The sequence below is a fragment of the Limanda limanda genome, chromosome 15, assembly GCF_963576545.1.
Source record: "Limanda limanda chromosome 15, fLimLim1.1, whole genome shotgun sequence".
NCBI lineage: Eukaryota > Metazoa > Chordata > Actinopteri > Pleuronectiformes > Pleuronectidae > Limanda > Limanda limanda.
Genome location: NC_083650.1, coordinates 14377372 through 14399656, shown reverse-complemented (window position 1 = coordinate 14399656; position 22285 = coordinate 14377372). Strand labels below are relative to the sequence as shown.

At 41.6% G+C, this 22285-nt stretch overlaps 1 protein-coding gene across 3 annotated transcripts in view; it reads right to left on the bottom strand.

Annotated features, from left to right (window-relative positions):
* Nucleotides 1-22285, bottom strand: part of LOC133020538 (neurexin-1a-like) — a 253681-nt gene that overhangs the window by 36173 nt on the left and 195223 nt on the right. For all 3 annotated transcript variants that reach the window (XM_061087130.1, XM_061087129.1, XM_061087131.1), the window contains 3 exons: nt 8857-9028; nt 2222-2311; nt 530-849 (listed from right to left, as the gene is read on the bottom strand). In XM_061087130.1, coding sequence (XP_060943113.1) covers nt 530-849; nt 2222-2311; nt 8857-9028 — 582 coding nt within the window. The remainder of the gene's footprint in view (nt 1-529; nt 850-2221; nt 2312-8856; nt 9029-22285) is intronic.

Below are 22285 nucleotides of genomic sequence, written 5' to 3'. Positions count from 1 at the left end.
CTGTGCAAGAGCGCTCCATTTCATTTGAGAGGACACACAATTTGTATTGCATTGTTTAGACACACATTGTGACGTTGGAGAAATAATATGCTCCTGCAGATGCCACGCACCGCTCGTGCGGGACAGATAAAGATGAGGGAGGAACTGGATGATGGTTATCACTCCAACACACACACACACACACACACAACCACACACACACACACATTGGTGCCACACGTGACTGCACTGGGGGAAAATGCTCAGCAGTGCACAGTGATGCTGCTCCAATGGGTGGAACAATGGATTTATTCTCCTTCAGATTTCATGTCAGAGGACTCAAGCAGAAGAAAGATGTGACACAATAAAGAAAAAAAAATATTCCTCTTATTCCACTTATAAAAGCGTGATGATCAAATGTCTTATGTTAATCCAGGATGTGCTTAGCTCCACGCTGGGCTTTGTAAGGGTTTCAAAACGGATCAAGCGCGAGACATTAATGACACGTTTGAAGGTCTCATAGAATAGAAGCGTTTAAAGAGGATCTCACCTGCTGAGGCTCTCGTGGCGTCGTCTGCTTGACTCGCCTGCTGGACGCCGTGGTGGTGGTGATCTCCATGATGGATGTGGACGTCTCCGAGCGGTTTGCCGTGGTGCTCGACTGCGGCGTGATGGAGGAGGGCGAGTCCCCCACAAGCCGCACGCTGCCCTGGACCTTAATGTTAGGATCTCCCTCGGCGGCCATGTTGAACACCTTCAAGCCATTATAGTAGAGGCCCGAGAGCTGGCCCTGAAACGATCGACTCCGGTCTCGCTCCCAGCCCCCAATCTGTATAGTGGTTTGGCTGTTGAAGATTGTGAGCTGCCGCCCTGTGGGAAAACAGCGTTACATATATACAAGAATGTTGAACTGTGGACTCAGCCACTTTTACTGAACAGGAAAAAAAAGAAAAAAATGACAGAAAGGCAGATTATTTGCCCAGTGGCTAATGAGACCAATAAATTACAGGTTGTAGAAGCAAACCCTGGTAATTTATTGCAGTTATAATGATGAGATGAGAGGAAAAGAACAAACGTAGAATAAAAGTGCAGGGTTAAGAAAATCAATGCAGCTTTGCTAAAATGGCAGTCTGATCGAAAATAATAATAATAATAAAAAAAGATTAATCGGAAGTAGTAATGTTATGGAAAAGTAAAATATGTTTCTACACTAGAAGAGAGAGCATCATCTTGAAAGTAAAACAAATGGACGAATTGACTAAGAAATAAAACAAATATATAAAACATCTTTCTAAATAATAATTTCATTATTGCTTGACTTATATAATCTTCTATTTTTACTTCAAATGTCACAAGTTACAGCAAGCATGAAAACTAAAATGTCCAGAGGCGTGTGTGAGAACTAAACTTCTCTCATGTACAGTCTCACAGGAACCAGGAGACACTTGTCATAGATTTTAAACTGTTGCTCCTTTTAGCAAAAGTAACCAAGACAAAACTGAATTGTGAATGAATACGGTTTGGCACATGAAAAAACAATAAAGAAACAAACGCAACAGAACACTTTCAACTTAAAATCTGAAACAAACCAACAAAGGAAACAGAGAAATGATAGGGCTCATTTCACATTTTAGGTGATAAATATGAATTAGTTATCGAACTATAAAAAAACAAAGCATGCACTCAGTTTGTTTTATATTACAGTTCCTTGATCTATTGCCCTATACATATTTACAATGTCTGTTAAAGGGACTCAAAATTCTGATGCCAATTCATATTGCACACTATTTATCATTGCTCGCAGTTTAATCAGAATACATCGAATAGGACTAAGAACTTTACTGTACAGTACATGTACTGTTTCAAAAGTGTTTCAAACAACACTCATGACTTATGAATGACTAAACTTTAACTTTTAAATTTATCTTTTAGAAGTTTACAGCAAAATGCGACAGTAATTTATAGACATTTTAATCATGATTTTACTTCAAGAAGTGGATTTAAATTCATTTATTTACAGTCCCTTTAACCTTAAGTTGACAATAAACACGTATTAAAACAGCTGACAACTAGAAAATAAATACATTATTATGAAAACAAATTAAATTTAACTCTTCAAATCATTTAGTTTTTAATGTTTTTTACTGAACATTTATTTTTTTAAGTTTATGATTTACAAAATAGTGCTACACCTTGGTTATGATCAAATTATTTTATTTGAAGTTTTAATCAGTGATTTTACCTTTGTCGAGTAGCCATTCGTCAACTACTCGACCAAGTCGGTATGGGATTCGCTGTCTAGCAATCGCCAGGCGTTCGTTATCATTGTTGCCTTTAAAGTTTAAAGAGACATTTCATTGGTTACAATCTGTAAGGTCAAAGGTTAAATGTTCATACTTAATGCTGGAGCTATACAACTGCACAACTCTTTTTATATTTAAAACGTTTTGTAGATTTAAAAAAAACATATTTACCGTAAAAACATTATCTGAACAAACTTCAGTCATTTATTTTATTTTAGCCAACAAAATTAGGCCTATATTAATCGAAAATAAGTCAACGAACACGCAAATATTTCATCTAGGTTAATAGGACTATGTTATAAACCAACCCAAATCACAACTTTAAACATTTCCATTACAAAAGCTTTACCCAAATATCCAACTCCCCTTTATCTTTACCCTCTACATCTTTTTAACTGGCTTTTAAACGAGTTATATACACAAGAACACCATTTAAATTTATTATTGAATCAACCTTTTATGGTTTAAAGGATCAAACAATTTAACGTCAACATATTACAAATGCCCACCCCGTTTATCAACAGCCTAATTGACAAGAAATAATAAGCTGATCGCAATGCAACAGTTAACACAGTATAAACATCCGGAGCATCTAGTCAGAAGAGAAAATCAGAGGAGGAACAATCACAGTGAACCTTTGATTAACGATGCTTTGACAAAGGCTACAAGTCGTAAAGAAGGAAAAGTTTGAGGGTTTCACACTGAAGCAGCTTCTCGTCAGTATTTAGTGACCGACCCAGATAGGTGTCGAGCGAGAGAAAGAGCAGCCACAGGAAAAAGCTCCGCTCCGAGACTGTAGAGGCACCTTGGCATTAATGAGGCCAAACTCTGCATCACCCCTTTTGTCGAGGCCAATAACCTCTCCAGAACGGAAGACTTTCAGCAAAGTGCCACTGTCTCTGAGTGGTTTTGCCCGTGGCATTGTCTGACGAGATTGAATTCAGTCTGCTCCATTCTTCCGGCAGATTGACAATGTTTGTCCCATCAACTATATTAATTCAGTTCTGGCAAGATAAAAGATCAGGTAGCTAACAACGATTTGGAGGAAGAGGAAAGGATCGCGCAGACATGAAAGCAAGGAGGTAACCTTGTAACGGATGCACAGTTGGGCTGATGAAAGGTCTTGGAGGTATAAGAAGACGCATAAAAAGAAATATTATTAATGGCATCAGGTTGAATTACTGTGGAGGATCAGATACACAGGGGGAGAAAGGGGTTTTAAAGCTGGTCTGTGCCGCTCATGGAATTTGGCTTCAGTTGATTGTGCCAGGGTTGGAGCACAAAGGCTTGTGAAGGAGATTTACTGGAGCACTTCTCCCTCCACACAGAGATACACTCTGCATTACAACAAAGCCACACAGGGACACGGCGTATATTATTTGACGTTAATCTCCAAATGTTACTTATGGAGACACAAAAGAAAACCCTCATCATCTGGAGTGATACTTCACCTGCTATTGATAAAGACTCTTTTTTTCAAATTTATCAGGTCTTTTTTTTATCAATTCAAACCTGCATATGGTTATTTTCAACACACAATGGTCAGAAGTTTTCAGATTTCATGTCAAACTCAGCCAAACAATCAAATCTACTTTGACTTCTACTCATTCATGATGCACTGATGTTAAAGGATGTGTTTTTGGTCGTTGGTTTGATTCCCAAGACATAAATCTTTTAAGATGGCTCACAAATATACCCTTAGTAAGTAAGTAAGGTTGAAGACTGTCGTTTTTCACCAGAAGTTGCTTGAACATGAGCAAAAAGAGCATTTGCTGGGTGCCTACTTTCAGCTGCAGGTTAATATACATCTGGTTCTCAGGTGAATATTCTCCGGCAGTATGGTGTAGGTGTGATTGGTAGAAAACAAACTAAACTCATCACAATGACAGAACAAGTGCAACAGAGTGTCTCATTTCTGTGTTATTAATTGTGTTTAGACAAGATTGCAGCTCTAAGGCAAAGAGGAATAAACTACAACAATTATTCCCTTAAGACCGAACTGCAGCGGATGGACCTTCTAAGTGAAAATTATGGAGCAGTATATTTAATTTATGCTGCGAGTTAGAAAAGCCAAGCTTCTCTCAGGTATGTGGATTGAAAACGCAGCAGCCTCCAGGTGCTTTAGGCTTATGGAACGTCTGTTAAACACACACTGTATTCCCCCTGTGCCGAGCTCTGCACCACCTGATTCACTTTAGCTCTGCGCACGGAGGAAGTATTACCCACAACAACAACAACACGAACACAAACAAGCACACAGACACGCCTCTGTACTTCCTTCTATTCTGAATGTGTTACATTAATGAATAATCCATTGATTGCTGGTGTCATGGAGCAGTCGCGGGCTCGGCTAATTCCCCTCACCTCCATTTGTCAGTCACGGGGTGTTAGCTGTGTCACCGCTCCGTGTTTCCTGCTGCCGCGACACCTCATCAGAGGAGAGGTCAGCGTCAAACTGGGCTCGGGAGAACATTTAGCCCGCAGCTGTTGGGAGGAGAGCGAGGACACCCGGGCTTCGACTGAAGAAGAGCAACCGTCATTACAATGGTAATGGCCTTCCTGATATACTCATCATTAATCAGGGTAAATTACCTAATTAATGTCGGCTAAATTACACACACACACACACCCACTATATTTATATAGTGGGTGTGTGTGTGTGTGTAATTTGTTTGTGCTTCTCTTACAGTTATAATTAAAAGTAAGAACACACTGTGGATGTCTCATAGTTTGCATTTAAAATGGCAGCTTTTTGTGTTTGTCCCCATGCTGTCGTCAAACACTTGTAACAGCAACAACACACTCACACAGACAGACACACACTTATCTTCACCCACATTGTGCGACTGTGCCAAAATCCACTTTTTTTGCAAGAACATTCTCCATTTTCATAGACAGATAGTGCGGCACCTGTTTGGCTCTGCACCCCGGGGCCCTCTCACACTATGCCTATACCGAGGTTAATTACGTGTGGATATAATCAAGGGCTGATCATGTATTGATCGCCGCAGTGGGACACCGGAGTGTTAAACAATGATAGTCCCTGGGCTCTGGGAGCGGCGGCGAGAGCCCCATTCATCCTGCCGGCGAGCGGCGCCTGCGCCCGGCTGCCGAGCGGTGATTTGGTTTGGTGTGTCGGCACCGCCTGGCCTTATCTCCTCCGCCAGACAGCAGCGATTCAGCGCCGCCGTCCCAGTCGACCCACTTTGCCCTCACTCACTTGTTTTCTTTTTTGTTAATAAAGTGGTCAGATAAGGTGGGAGCTTTATCTCATTACAAGCCCCAGGACACTCCTACGTTGAACGAACAAATATGCAAATGATCCCACTGTTCACGGAGCCGGGAGAAATTAAAAAGAGGGACCTAACACAAATCTCACTGTTATTTTGTATTATTCTGCTCCTTTTTCCCACTGTGGCTCCTTTGCAAAGCATGCTCAGTGAGGACTGCTTGCACAATAGGCTGAATAGGCTCATGGATAAACCAGAATATGGGGTAGCATTGGAGCATCGATGGATGAAGCCAAACCTGCTGCTCTTGTACCCCCACATCTCAGACACCACACGGCGAGGTGGAGAAAAAACAGGATGGAGGGCAACTTGACAGAAGGGGCAGGCTCGGACAGATAGAGGTAAAAAGGACAGAGAGGGAGGGGACGGGGGAGCGGAGTGAGAGACGGCGAGCTCTGTAAGTGCATCACGCTCTGATAGCAGTAAAAGAATAAGGCCAGGGACCTCTACATTATCTTTGTGTGCGGCGTGTGTTCATTGGGTGTTCCGACAGGATACTGCACTGTACCCTGCGGGCCTGGCAGCGCCATTGTGATGGTATTACTTCCATGGCCAAGGCTCTGGAGAAGGGGGCTCGCTTTTCCTTTTTTTTTTTGATGCTGCCCAGTCTTTTGTGTGTGCTGCAGAATGAAAGCAGGACACGAATAAAAGAGAGAGAGAGAGAGAGAGAGAGAGAGAGAGCTGAACTACAACATGCAGAGACCTAGTTATGTGTGTGTTTTGCGTTTTAGATTCTAATAATTGTGCTAAAGACTTTTAATGGGCCGTAAGTATGTAGTACGAGACTTTTTTAATGAGATTACCAGGACAGCAATGTAGGCCCCGGTGAAGCAATTATTTCTTTGCTTTGAGAAGCGATTGCACCCTCCCATGTAGTCTCCTCCTCTCTCTCTCTGTCTTCCTCACTCTCCAGCCATCATTTTTTTTATCTTTGCTGTCTACTCCAATTATAATCACTGTTGATCTGTGAGTGGCCTGAGAGTGGCTGAGGGCTGCTATTATGAGTGCGTTAGAGGCATACACGGATACTAATCAAACTACAGGCGAGCTGAGAGAATAATGGCTTTGTGTGGTGAGGGGGGGCAAGGGGAGGAACTGCGCGGTGATTGTGGTAAGATGTAATTAGTCTGCAATGAGCCTAATAAGGTAGCTGGACTTGGCATTGTCACTGACGCATGATTAGAAGGGTATGAGATCGGTCACTTGCCCCCCCCTGCGGCATTTATAACTCAGCATTTATCATGAGAGTAAATGGTTTTGTACATTATTATAGTTTCTCTGGATTTCAACTAAAACAAATAGATGTTGCCATTTTGCAGATTTTAATTATGTCAACAATACACGTTAGATAAACCGTGCTCCTTCCATTGCTGTGCATTAAATCGCCCACTGAATGATTTAAAAGTTGTTTTTCGCAGATTTGATCCTGTTTATGAGCAGCACATCTGTGTGTATCATATGTTTTGGGACCGAGGGTGTTTGTCGTTTGAAGATTGAGATGTTCGCGTCCAGGCATTTAGCCCTGCTGTGCATTCTACCATGTCCGCGACATGTCAAAAGCCATTAGCTTCCCCATCCCACCTGAGGCAAGCGGCCAGGATTGAGTCCCAGTCATAAAACCCTCTTTCATTTGGATGAATGCACTGGTCATAGCTAAAAAGGTCACCAAACATTATGCAAAAAAGGGGAGAGACAGGTTGAATTTGTCCTGTTTGTCCCGCTGCCCACTCATCTTACGCAAGGTCAGAAATACAAACAGCTTTCAATCCTGTGGAGCGAAAGCAGTAATTTTTGTTCTTTATGTTTTGAACATCCACATTCAAACTCCTTTAATCCCCTGTAGCTTTTGTCAAAGCCTTCGAGCAGTTAGGAAAGTTAACAATTTCAGAAAACACAAGCAGTGGCATTTAAATTCTTTGTGCGAGCCGTCGTACGACTAACATCTTGACATTCTGCAGAAACGTATCAGTGTTGCCGAGTTGTTTTCCCATTTCCAACCGTTAGATTACTTTATATTTTCTCTGGCAAATATCAGGACACAGAACTTGTTTTCATTACCGTAATGAATCGTCACTTCTACAAACAAAGTTTAGTTTATGGGAAATTATAATGAATAACCAAGAAGGGGCCAATGCAACATGTGAGCTGTATGATATTCTCTCTCCTGTTGTCTGTCCTATGGGTAAGTATCGAAACGTATAAACATGAATCATAAGGCATAATAAGGTATCATATAGTAAGTTATTGGAAAGTATTTTATCAGATTGGATTGTAAGTTATCGTGAGGTATCAAGAGCTATCGCATCGTATCATATTGTTAGGTATTGTAAGGTTTCATATCGTAAACTAAGTGGTATCACATCGTATTGTGAGGTATCGTTTTATCGCAAGCTGTCGAAAAGTATTGTATTGTATCACAAGGTATCGTAAAAAGTACTGTACTGTACAATAATTCCACTTATATAATGAAGGAGCTATTAAAATATATATTTCATTTACTAAACACTCACTCGACAGGGCCGTAACTTGTGAATTCATATTCTACTGACTTGTAGACAATGTTTATGTTTATGAAAAGTGCAACACAAACGGAATTATTAGCAGTGACACTAATGGCAACAGACATTAACACAGCCTCGTTTTTGTCTGTGAGTAGCTGTGGCGTGTGTCAGTAATTAATTCAAAAGGGAACGATCACAGCTCATTCACCTGGTGTCCTGGATAAGCAGCAGATTAATTCAGGTCTTACTTTAGCTCGACTGTTATTACGGGTTTGTCTCCTCTGTTGCCTCCATTCAATCAATCTCCCGTATCGGCAGATGGATAAATACTGAACTGGCACACAATTACTTGCCACAATAAAAGTGGTGATTTGTCCGTAAATCACGTATTGATTTGAGTTACTGTAGGAGGATTACTTATGTATATGGGGAATATCACACATATGCAGACAGGGTGGGGTGGCTGCTGTGTAAGACATCTTATATTTAGATGGGTTTCTTGAGTGCAACCTTTTTTTTACGTGCACCCGGTCTGTTTAAGAGTATCGACTAATGCCACGTGATAAACATTGGAGATGAGAAAAACAACTCAGCAACACCGGTGTTGTTCTTTAACAGCTGCTGGGAACAGAAACATAAAAAGCGATTAAAGCACATGCCAAGTCACCGTTAAACATCCTGACAGAGATAAGGCTGAAGCAGTTGGCTTGATAATCTCTCGGGCATTTTATGGCCTCTAAAAGGCAGTGGCAGGTGTAATTAAAGGCAAAGTGGCTGACTCACCTGTGGGGTAGCGCTCAATGACTGGCAGGTCATCCACCTGCAGAGTGGCATTACCCCCACTCCTCGTAAACTTCACTATATGGTACTTTCCGTCATTTACAAACTTTGATGTCTCCTCAATGTTAATGTCGTCTGTGCCGACATTAAATACAACAGCAATGTTTCCCTTTTCCTGCGAAAGAGAAGAACACAGAGGAGAAAAGGTTTTTAGTGATGATGAAACAACACCGCTCTTAAAAGATGAAGGTTATCAAGAGACCTTAAGAAAATGTGATACAGGGGGTAGAGGGTATCTAGCTAATGTACAGCAAGTTCACATTAACTTAACAGATGGTAAAACAACAGTGAATGAATGCAATATTGTTTGTGTCATATATATCGTAGTGCAGCTCTTTCAATAAAAATGTGTGAATCCAGGATTTTGTTCTGTTATTCAATTTAATAGTCGCACGGAAATTGTAAATTATTACACACACACTAATTTTTATTATATTATATTATTTACACCAGGGACTAATTATAAGATATCTGCCTTGATGATATAGTGCAATAACAATATTTGAAATAGACAAACTTTGTTCGTAAACCCACTCCGCAGTAATTTACCCTGCATTAGCTGGACTGCACTTTTTGAAGTGGACCAGACACTAAATGAAAGTAACCATATGGCCACCGCATTTTGTCCTGGAGCTCATTTTAAACATAAAAATGCTGGAGCCATTAGAAGGGAGGGTCCAGAGGGAGAGTTATGGCAACCGGTACTTGTTTTGCTTTTAGTAAAACATTTGCAGAATTCATGCATTTTAAGTCAGGAGAGTCATTGAATTGGGATCAGTCTAACTTTTTTTCTGTATGTTGTGTTGCTGTGTTCCTGTGATCTGTCACACCCTATAGGAACACACAAACTGTACACACATCGTGTACTCCCTGAGGAAAGTTTTGTATCTCCCTGTTTTTACAATACAATGTTAATTCAAGTGTAGATGTATAAGCCATTGCCTTGGACTGGCAGAGAGATTGTAGAGACATACGCTCTTGAAGATGACATTGCTCCTGGAGATTCTTTTTAAAAAACTGTCTAAAAAAAACATTACACCAGCACAAACAGGCATCCTGTGTCCTTCCTTGTGTCCACAACATCCATTCAATTAATGATATGGTTCACGGCTTCGAGCTCCAGTGCTGTGAGCAGACATTCACCCCTCACACACACACTCCCACTCCTCCCATGCCTCCCATTCAGCAAACCCACGTCATCACTTTAAAAACTTCACCTCAGGTATAGCTTCAAACGAGAGGAGAATCATTCAATCAGTTTGTCTGAGGCTGAATTATGAATTTGCAGCAGAAATCGCCGTCATTACATGAAAACCTAAACTTAGAGAAAATGTTTTAATGGCAGTTTGAACCCATTTAGCCCGAGTCGCTCTTAGATCCACATGTGATGGATGTCTACTCTAATAAGCTTCATTTTTTCCTTTTTCATGATCGAAGTCCCTGAATCCTACGGCTTAATCCGTCGGAGATGAGTGCGCACGTTGGTGCAGTCACTCTCTCGCTCTTTCTGCTCATGAGCTGCAGTGAAAGGAGCATCTGGTTGGAGGCTCAACCTACTGTGGCAGCGCAGCACTCTGCATGTTATTATCCAGTCAGCACAGCCAATAGTACACTGCATCTCCATCTCTCGCACAAAGTGACACACACACACACACACTTGTGCACGCTCGTACAGTACACGCCAAGCCCGCTCCCCTCAAAGTGTGGAATGAGCCGAGCTCCAGAGCCAGAAGCTAAAGTGCAATTAAAACCATTTGTAATGTGTCACACCACGTTACCAAAACTAGGACAACTGTATGCTTTGTAATGTAATTTCAACAGATTATATAAACTGATGCATTAAAGCTACAGTACTAACACAATTTGCAGAGCGCTCGAGGGCGTAAACACTGAATAACCGAGGCGGAGAGGAGATGGATACAGCTCGTGTCAGGGTCTCGGATGTGAATGGGCGAGAGGAGGAATCTGCAGAGGCTGGTGTCGTAGTGAAACCTTGTGCTCGCTGTGCGTCCGACCTCTTGAAACTCTTTAGCGTGAAGCCACAGAGGCAGCGGCGCCTCGGCTGGGCTCAGGAGTCAAAGGCAGCAAACACAACACAATCCTCTGCGTGTGCTTTAATATAACGTCCAATTTTACATGATATACTGTATATGTATATAAGGGGCTTCCGTTCAAGGACTACCACACACTGAACACATTCACGGAGAACTTTTTTTAGTACCGTTGCTCTTGGAGGAGAGAACAAAAAAAAAACCGAGAGAGAGACAGGGAGGGAAAAAAAGGTTTAGTGGAGGGACCAACCCAATTAAAATCCTGCTTTTAATAGCCTCCTTCAATTGACTTTTAATGTTCCCCGTGGTCTCGTTAATAAATTAACTGCATTTAGTCACAAACTGCCAACTCGAATTTCCATAGCATAAAAAAAAAAAGCCCTGTTCTTTATCGAGATGAAGAGGTAGATGAAAGAGTCGGATGTAAGATAAGACCCTGAATCTGCGGAGAACACAAGTTAAGGTTTGGACGAGCCCGTGTTTCAGCCTCTATCACAGGGATTAACCGTTTGATAGGGCTGGTATTTGCTTGAATCACCAATATTATCATCATTTTTTCCCCTCAATAATAATCCAATACATCTCATCACTTCCTGGAATTCATTCTACTTAGACGAGTCGTTAGTCGGAGCACTGAGAGGAGACTAATACCGGCACTTTAATAGGGTGCAAGCTTACATGTATGTCAGCGAGATGATTGATGGCTGCTTATCCAAACCCAGGCCATCACACCCTGTACGATTTGAGGGGCTGCTCACTTGGTAAGTGCTGATCCCCACAGGCCCCCCCCCCCCCTCCTTTGGGTGAGAACACACACACACGCTCACACACTGACACACTCGCACACACACACACACACCGTACCCGAAGAACTCAGCCCTGCCTGACACTCGGCACGCTGCCTTGATTAATTGCTCATCAGGCTGCAATAGCGTTTAATTAACTGATGAAGTTGATCCGCCATTCTCCTCTAATCTGCTCCTTTTTTTTATGCTCCTCATCCTTGCAGCTGGAGGGGGGGGGGGGGTCGCTGCAGCAATACTCAGGGTGTCAGTTTCTCTTTAAAACTCCCCATCTGCACTCATTATACAGCCATAGACGTCCTTGTTATACTGACTGTACAGCTGCAAAACAGCCTCACTAGACCAAGAGCTGTTTGTTTTTTTTTCCTGATATTATTAGCAAGCACCAGTGCTGCTAAAGTAGAATAATGTTTTCTACCAAATCATGTCCCCCAGTCTGTGCAAATACAGTATCTGTTTAATGCTCCGAGTCAGTCAGCAGAGCCCCCCTGCAGCTTTACTGTTACTTAAACACCAGCGTCCCCATAAATAATGAATCAATTAGTAAATAAATCATACGTTTGCCTGTATGTTTTGGGCGAAAAGAATATATATATCACATGTTGTTTATAATCCGCTCGAGGGTCAAACAAAGCGAGCGCAAAAACAAAGCGGCAGCGAGTGGAGATGATGCATGTGTTTGTGATGCTTTACTGGAGCGAGCTCAAACTTCTCCGGCCCACGTAGCTGCGACGCAAAAGAGGAGAGGAAGTGAGAAGTGGTGATCGAGACCGTGTCGGGCCTCCTCCTCAATCCCCTGCCCGGGAAAAAAAAATAAAATGAACACCGTGGTGTGGGCTGTCCTAATGTTGTGCTTGTTTATGAGTCATTCATGTTGACAACCATTGTGCACCCGTCACATTTCATATCTCAGCGGTCAGACGCCGCGGGGACTGCAACACATCTCCCTTCAGTGCACATGTCTGCAAGGGGTCCGCTGGCAGGTGGGAGAGCACCTCTGTCCGTGTGTCGCGTGTGCCGCTCGGCATGTGTGTGTCTGTGTGTGTGTGTGTGTGTGTGTGTGTGTGTGTGTGTGTGTGTGTGTTTGTGCATGCGAGCGTGCAGAGGAGACATTACGCTCCGACTGCAGAAGCTAAACGTCTTAATGTAGCTGGGGCAAAGCAGACGGTACTGTTCACCTTATCTTTTAATTACCTTCTGACAGTCTTCTCCCTTTTTTAAGCAAAGCCGAGCTAATGAAATTACAGATGTAATGGAATAATTATGAGAGAGAAGAGGATTTCCCCCCCCCTTCCAGCATTTGGTCCGTATCACGTGCATTATGCAGCAATTCATCCATACACCTGCGATTACAGCTAAACAAACACGCAGCATTGTGTGTACGGAATCACTCAGATATCATTTTGAATGTTTAGTCGATTCATAACAAACGAGAGCGCCGTGGAAAGCTCGGCAATGGTGCTGCAGAAAATAGGAATTTCAGCCTCATAGAAGCATGTATGAAACATTAACTTCCTAATATCTGAAACAATTTGATGATGCTACAGACTGTGACAAACCTACAGTATATTAACTCTCCGGGTTTGAAACCAGTGGAGCCTGCACATCCAATTTCCTTTCGTAGTTTGGATGCAAAGATGTAAAAAAGAAAAGAAAAGAAAAGTTGAAAGCGGGGGTGGAACCAGGGGCAGAGACAGGGGGGCGCTGGCCTCAGCTGAACTCTGATTGGCCACTAAGGTTCCCCTGTGCATTTATTCCTCTTCTCTTTACAAACAATAAATAAACAATTCACTTACTAATAATACTTACAAAATAATATGATAATTTATTAAGAACTTTTTATTTCCTAAGCTTTTTTCGAAGAACACAATGGTCTCCAACGAGGAACAATTTTTTAAAATATATTCAATGATGTGTGTCTTCGCTCAGAGCTATAGAGCCAACAGTGAACAAGGAATGAATTAAACATGCACCTTACTGAATGAGAGACAGTGCATGGATGCAGGAGATATAATTGGCCCCTCCATGTAAAATTGTAGCTCTTTATGGCCCCTGAGTTAGAAAATGTCTATATCCACGACTGATTCATCCCTCATAAAAACTACTTATCACAAACAACACAAACCACACATGTACAGTACCTGCAGCACAATACGGTGCTCACACACACTGTACTTTATTCCTGTGCCAGACTTAAGAAATGCAACACACGGCAGCTTCTATTAAAATGGAAAAAAAAATGCATCAATGCTTTTTCTGTATCTGTTCCAATTTGCACATATGTGCACTTCAGCATAAGGTTCATTATCACCACCTGACATGAACGTACCATCATGTTGATGTAAGTGACAACTACTGTCAAATCTTGGCACAGCGCATTAACGTCCTCATGGCAAAAACTGTCAGCAACTACAGGTGTCAGCAGATTTATCTCTTCGTACACAGAGCTGAGCATTAAGCTCCGAAACCGACAGACCTGGATACCAGCTGAGCACATGCTAGAATGGATTTGGAAGCATGTGCAGCCTCCAGTGTGATTTTTAGACATTTTCCTTTTAGATCTTAATGAATCAAGTGACTGATTGAGATCATCTATATTAGATCAAATAATTCAGTTTATTTCTTTTCCATCCTCTTTCCGTCTAATTATCATTGCATTACTGCTCTTTCTTGGTTTTTCATCTGATGTTAATGGGAGAATCATACTGTAGAATTTGTGTCACAGAAATATAAACTAATTACATTTATACGTTAAGTTATTACAAGATTACCAATCATTTTTTACAAGGATTTACTGTTTTCCTTTAACATTTAAGCAAAAACAGAGAGAAATCCACCCCCGGCCTAACACACCAACTCATGAGAAGCACAATCTAACTTGTGCGATTTTACAAACCACTACCTAGTAGCTATGTAGCAGGAATCATTTCCTTCTCAGATTTCTTACTTTCTGTCAGAACACGTCCCAAGAGCCTCGAGAAAATGGTTCAGAAACCGTGTCGGATCCTAAGCTGCATGTTAGTCAACTTTTACTACATGTTCTGAGTCATGGAACAAATTTGGCACGCTATCTCCCCCCCCCTCGACTCCGCTGTCACCTTGGAGCATAAACTAATTACATTTATACGTTAAGTTATTACAAGATTACCAATAATCTTTTACAAGGATTTACTGTATTCCTTTAACATTTAAGCAAAAACAGAGATAATTCCACCCCCATCCCCCCGCCTAACACACCAACTCCTGAGAAGCACAATCTAACTTGTGCGATTTTACTAACCACTACATAGAAGCTACGTAGCAGGAATCATTTCCTTCTCACATTTCTTACTTTCTGTCAGAACACGTCCCAAGAGCCTCGAGAAAATGGTTCAGAGACCGTGTCGGATCCTAAGCTGCATGTTAGTCAACTTTTACAACATGTTCTGAGTCATGGAACAAATTTGACATGCTATCTCTCCCCTCACTCGACTCCGCTGTCACCTCGGAGCACGTCTGCCGTGGCGAGGTATGAGCGCGTCCGCCGGGAGCTCGGCTTACTTCAAAAACCGAGTCCGTCGGCTAAAGTGCCTAATTATCTGTGAAGCTGGGTTGGGATTGTTTCCATTGCTCGGAGACTCGATCTATCAAGTAGGAGAGCTCCATGAAATACCTGAAGTTAACAAATCACGGAGCCAGCCGCAGAGGCCGTCGCAAGGAAGGCGCAGCTACAACGAGGGATATATTACAAAAAGAAAAATTCAATTTATAATGCAAAAGGTACGTCTCGGTGAGATGCAAGCGGTTTTACACAGGGGGCATTATTAGAATAAAAAAAAAAAATCCACTTTTCTTCTCATTACTCGTACAGAAACACGGGATTTCTGAAGCGAACATTCAGCTGTAAGCCACAGGAAGTGGAGAGTGTCTCTTTTCAAAAGCCACTGCTTCTTCTTTCTTTCCTAAGATGACATTTGCTGTCTGTCCTTACTCTCTATTTCTCGCTCCGTCTTCGGCCGGACTGTGACATATTCCATCACGGGGGGGGGTCAACAGATATCAGAAATTTTGTTCTCTCTCTCGCTCAAAGAAATCAATTCGGGATTCAGGTGATTCTCTCCTGTCTGTCCACTTGTGACAGCTGGCTCGCGGTCGGGGTGAGTCGACCTTCATCTCTGTCCCCCCCCCCCCCCCCCCCCCCTGCGAGCGAGTCCCCGAGTCCCCTGGAGCACACTCAGGAGTCCGGCTCACTTCATCTGTGCGACTCACTCGGCCCGGCGTTCTGGCTAAATAAGATCAAATATAATCACGGGGGGCGCTATGGGGAGACTGGGGGGTAGCGAAATTACCTCGGTAAGAAATGGAATTGAAAAAAAAAGTATTGGACATATGCTGGAAGACAGGGAACATATGCTGGGATGGACCCCTTAATCCTCAGGACCAGGATTGCACACACTTAACATGATAGGTTCACATGATCGTTGTGTTTCCTTCAGATTATCTTTAGTTCAGAAACAGATGATGCACATCACATTTGAAGTCTAACGCTAAATAAGGTGTCACTCTCACAATCTGCCGAAAATTCAATTTGCGTATAATCATAATTGTTTCGTTTTTTTTTACCCGCCATGAGAAGAGGTGCTGCTATTTTGGATGGCTTTCACCGAACTGGGTTTCCTGTAATGATGGGATTGAATAAGAAATCCTTTCCTCATTCCACTGAGATCAGTTCCACTGTGTTTTGTCACTATACGAGCTCGTCGTGTAATTACGTGACAGGTTCACTAATCTCGTAAAAGGTGTCACACACGTCTCAACTCACGAACATAGAATCGTAATTTGATAACAGTTCTGCTAGATTATGTCACATTTTTACATAATTACTGCATTGTGTTGTTCAATTTGTATTTGTGCATTTATTCGGTGTAATTCATGGAAATAACTGTGAATGTATGACAACGGATGTGTGTCTTTTGTAAATATGTGTATTATAGAGCGTGACAGGCCACAGACAATAAAGTAGACATTTATTCTGACTATAAAGTGCCATTTAATATTACAACACTAACAATGGATGTTTTTCTTAATCTTTCCATTGTATCTGTGATGTCATTAACCATCTCAGATCTTTTGAGTTCTTAATGTTTTTAAATCTACCGCAGACTATAGTTCTGATTCTAATCAGATTATTTAACTATATTATTTCTACCTTAATGTCGATAACACTGTTGATTCAATGACAATGTGATTTTTAGATGCTCTGGCTTGTTTTGACCTTTTGCTGATGTTCCTCATTTGAATATTTTTGTGTTTTCTTGTAATAAAACTTGTAAATCTAGAATTGCACTGAATAGAGCACATAGCTCCACCAAGGCCCAACAGTTCTTTTTAATACCATCAAGCTGCACCAACTTTCACACAGTCTTAGAGAACACTTTCTTCAATGTGTCAGATTTTTTTTCCCATGAAGATATTCGCAGGTAAAACCAAATCTTTCAATGTTAAAGAAAAATACATGAATTCTGTTAAACTGCTCCCTGATCTGGATCTGGATCAAAACAGTGTAAGTTCTTCCCTGAGCCATTTGGGATCCTTTCATCACGTTTAATAGAAATCCATTTAGTTTTGATACGTGTTATCTTGCTTACAATCCAACCCACAAACAAACAGAGAGGGGTGAAAACATAACCTCCTTGGCGGAGGTTACATATCCTCATTTCTTAGGTACAATAAATAACATTTCCTCCACAGAACACTAACTCCTACAACATTGCCTATAAGAATTTCGAAAAGAGAATTAGTCCACAAATTATCTTTGAAAATTGCTGCAGTTTGTCAGGTTTGCAGAGCTGAGAGAAAGTGGAAGAAAAGGAAATTAAGGTCCTTCTTGAATCATATGAAAAACAACAAATGGTTATAGCATCCTTGTTCCTCTATCATCTTCTTTGCGTTGTTGTCCATAATCATCCAGAAAGAGCGATGCTCTAAACATTTCTTAATTTTCTTAAAGTGTGAAGGAAAGCTTTGTTTTTGCTGCCTTTTTCGCGATTTCAATTCCAAATGTTAGGAAAAACAGTCCAATTATTTCTTCTCAAGGTCTGTCTTTCATATGTTAATTAATTATTTCTCTCATCAAAGCCCTATGGCTTATTGGAAAAAGGTCTTCAAACCCTTTGACTAAAAGCTCCTTATGAACTGCCTCACACAACATGCATGGAAATGAGCACATAGAGGAAGGAGGTCAATCTGTCGCCTGTGCCTCTACGGTTGTTAAGTGAAGAGGAAAAGTGGGAATCAGCGGCGGGTCAAGAGTTCGACGGGGTTCGAGGACGGTTCAGCAAATCAAGCAAGAGTTTCTCGGCAGAAGCAGGCGACCTGATGGGTGCATGGTTAGGGTGTACACCATATGAACCTAGAGCAGAGGGTCTCCAGCTCGACTCCTGGTCGGCTGAACCATTTACTCACACTATTAGCCCGTGTTTTTTTTTTTTTTTTAAATAAAAGGCAAAAAGGCCAAGGAAATGTACTTGGAAAAAACAAAGCAGATTCTACCTGAATCTCACTGCACTTCAGTTTGATGCACTCCACCAACACAAGTACCATGTTTACCAGTTTATGCACTCACAATGCTTTTTGCGTGACCTCGACATCTAATATGGAATAGGACTGCTTGACATATAGTATTGAAGTTATCCTTCAAAAATGTTTACCCTCATCGATGGTGCTAAAAACTTTAATCCCGATGATGTTTTCCTACACTTGACATCTATTGCACTTCTGTCCATCCTGGGAAAGGGATCCTTCACATGTGGCTCTCTGAGGTTTCTACGTATTTTTACCTGTTAGAAGGTTTTTTAGTAGTTTTTCCTGACTCTTGCTGAGGGTTAAGGAGAGAGGATGTCACACCATGTTAAAGCCCTATGAGACGAATTGTGATTTGTGAATATGGGCTATACAAATAAAATTTGATGGATTGATTGATAATATTCAGAATATGTTAACAAGAATAACTTAAATCAGCCTCTAAAATAAAAATAACATGTCGTAATGAAAATAATGGAACCCATAACACAACACTGCAGCCTCCGCACTGTACAGAATATCTATCTTCTACTATAGACCATTCAACGGGAGCCACTTTAGATCAGTGGACCTCGTCCAACAATCTTCTACACAAACAGTAACTGCTCCATTGACGACATCTTACATTTGGCACGAGGAGCTGACTGTTACAGCACATACTGTTTATAGAGAAGCACTTTGCCTCAGGGACAACGTGAGGAAGTGATAACACCTCAGACTCAGTCTTCAACATATGAATGGTAAACAGACATAGGAACTTCCATTGTAAATACAGTGTTTGCAATAAAGCTCTTTTTTTTTCAGGGAACGAATTGAATGCAATCATTTTCATTTATGGAAATTAACAATATGTTTAGGTTTTATTGAACATTTGTAAATAATCTACCAGATATTTTAGTGACTTTATGTGATACAGTTCATAAAATAAGTCATTTTTAGCTACAGGGAGCTTTAAATAAATATTCTTCTTCCATGACAATATAGGCATTTTAATATTTAAACAGATGACCTGTTTATATATCAAGAGCATTCATCATCTGTTTGTTGTCAAACCTTTTTTTGTATTTATGGATCTATTTTGTATTCCTATTGTCTGTAAACTGCCTGTAAAACCACAAAATAAAGCTGCAATGAAGAAAAGAATCAGAAGGCTGTAAAGGTTAGAGGTTACTATGCTTGTTACCATAGCGATGAGGGTGAAACGGTAAAGTCACTTACAAGCAATTGTCATAACCATTGCAGCCTGTCACACGTCAGACGGGCGGCTCGTGTTATCTCTGACTCTTAAGTCTCTTCGAGGTGGAGAATGAATATCCAGAGCTTATCCAAAGATGCAATTACCATTATCAAACTTAATTCAGAGTTGAGACTGAGATGCTGATGCTATCTGCTTTCTCCAACTGAAAGATGCTTAAATCAGACATGTGAGAAAACAACATTCTAGTGGCTGCAGTAGCTGGGAGTAACGTCTGGCTGGTTATCAACAGGAAGAAGAGAAATAGACACACAAACACACAAAGATGGACCCAGTTTATTGCCAATAGCTGAGGTTAAGTGTTTTAGGCTGCATTTTCCCCTTGAAGACAACCCTGGAGTACTTGTTTCTAATACTTCCACAGATCTGGGAAACTGCCAGACTTTAAAATTGCCACCATCAATCAAGAGGTTTTAAAGGATGCAACAAGCAATTTCATGGATGACTTTTTTTTTCCAACTTCTCCAACATTATTTCCCCTCAGCCCCATGTATTATGATGCCGCCCACCCCCCCTTCTACCCCCTCCCCTGTTCCTGTTCCTGTTTGATTCCAACTCCACGGCGAGAGAGAAAAAAAGTCTCCCAGTGCCCTCTCACTAATTCATGTCCGCTGACTTCTCAGTCTTTTTAATGTTAACACAGCTCAGACTTATTTTTCAATCCCCCGCACTGAAGCCAGTTCATCACAGACGAGGAATACATTAAAAGGATCTGGAACAAGAGGTGTTAAACCACCGAGGAATGAACCTTTTCCTAGATTTCCGCAGATATCGGCAGGGCTATCTGCTGCTGTTCACAATATCTTTAATATATAATTCCACAGTCGGTTTGTAGCGGCTCACGGGGCCCATATTCATTTTGAACAATGCCCCGGCAGATGGAGAGATTTAGTGGCTGCTGGTCGGTTGAAAGAGAAAAGAGAGTGAGAGAGGGAAACAAGGGGGAGAAGATGTCTGATGGGGGTATTTATGATACAGAATCAAGCCTCTTTGTTTGCCTGCAACGGGTGAGGTGAGATATCATTTCATCCCACACAGCTGAGCAAATGAATGGATGTGATACCAACTTAGTGAGCAGCCGGAAAATGTATCTTTGATGGAAAAATCTAAGCAATAAAAAAGGGAAATATAAAAATGTCTACCATGTATATTATTTTACCCACCAAAGAAAATAATTTTACTGCAACAGTAGGACACCGAAACGAAGATGCCTCTCACAATAAAAGAAAACCCAAATCATCACAAGGGAAAAACCATGAAAATGTGTGATATCTGCAGCAAATGGGATATTTAGTCTGTGTTTGGGTGTTGCTTCTCTCAGATAGTGCTCAAATGAATGTCTGCTCCTATAGCCGTATCTTTCTGAAACACCAGGAAGCCCGATACTTACACAGAGCACCCTGAAGAGATATGGAATCATTGTCTTTATCCCTTCGTCCAGCAGCTATAATAGTGTGGAGCTGACTCTCTGCCCGATGTATGCTTCGGTACTCTGCAGGAGGCTGTGAGGCTACAGCAAACTTACTAGAGGTAAGGAGTTATAGAAAAAAATCTATAGGGTGTGAGTCTTCTGTGATGTGCCGTCTCTCAGTAATGACATCTCATTTTTTGTCGAGGCTGGTGAGTCTACAGCCGAGTGATCCCTAAAGACACCGGTGGTTTTCTCAGTTTAGAGCCTACGAAAGCTTTTCTGCCACTGGATTTCAGCTCAGTTCATTTTACCAAACGGTTATAGCTGGTGATTTATCAGTAAGGGTGGATAGTGATGAAGAATACAAACAAGCTGGGATTTGGACACAGATTGGCGACTAGATGTATTTCTAGGTAAGACTCTTTTAGCCGAACCAAAGCTGCTGCCAGATGCACCAAACTACACTTAATCTCCTGGCAGGGAATTTGTGTGAGATCACAAATGTCAGAGTCAGTAGCTGTGGATTCTCTCCGGAGTCTCTCCTGCCAGCCCCATAGTGAGAACACAGCAGGAGACTATCTGGATTCACCACCACACAATGTTTGATGACAGTTCTAACAAAAGACGGATGCAGAAAATATCTCAAGTTAAAAAACAATGACCGTACACGTAGACCCCGACGAAGATGTCAATTTGGAAAGACAAGATTTTATATTTTCCTGTTGCTGTTGACATGTCTGACCCGTTAATCTCCTGCTGTGTTGTAAATACGTGAAAGGCAATCTCCGGAGAAAGTCCCATTGCGCGGATGTTGACGAAAGATCATACCCGCTAAAGACGTTTTCTTCTCTGTGTCACAAGCCAAGTGAATGGACGTCTAACTACCCACCAGCTTCCTCTGCTCACACTGCAAGTATTTAAATCCAACTCCCTCCTCCGTCCTACATGTCATTACGGTGTCAGAGAAAGTGCCAGTTAGGGCCAGGGAGCAAGGTGACGAGTCTAGCCAGGGGCCGTCATTAAGAGCAGGTTGAGTCAGTGGTGAACGCAAATCCATCTTCATATAAAAAGTAGCAGTAGCAGTGCTCTTCTCCTTCTTCTCACCCTTTCTCCAAATGAACACCCTCCCCATTGAAATCATGAGCGCTGATTTAAATTGATCCAAGCCATCGAAATCCACAATGAGACGCCGCAACTGTAATTTTCTCTCAAGATTTTAGGGGGGAGAAAGAAAAAAAAATCTCATCCAGCCCTCTCAATTTCGGGGATTTGTACAATCATTCTCACTTGT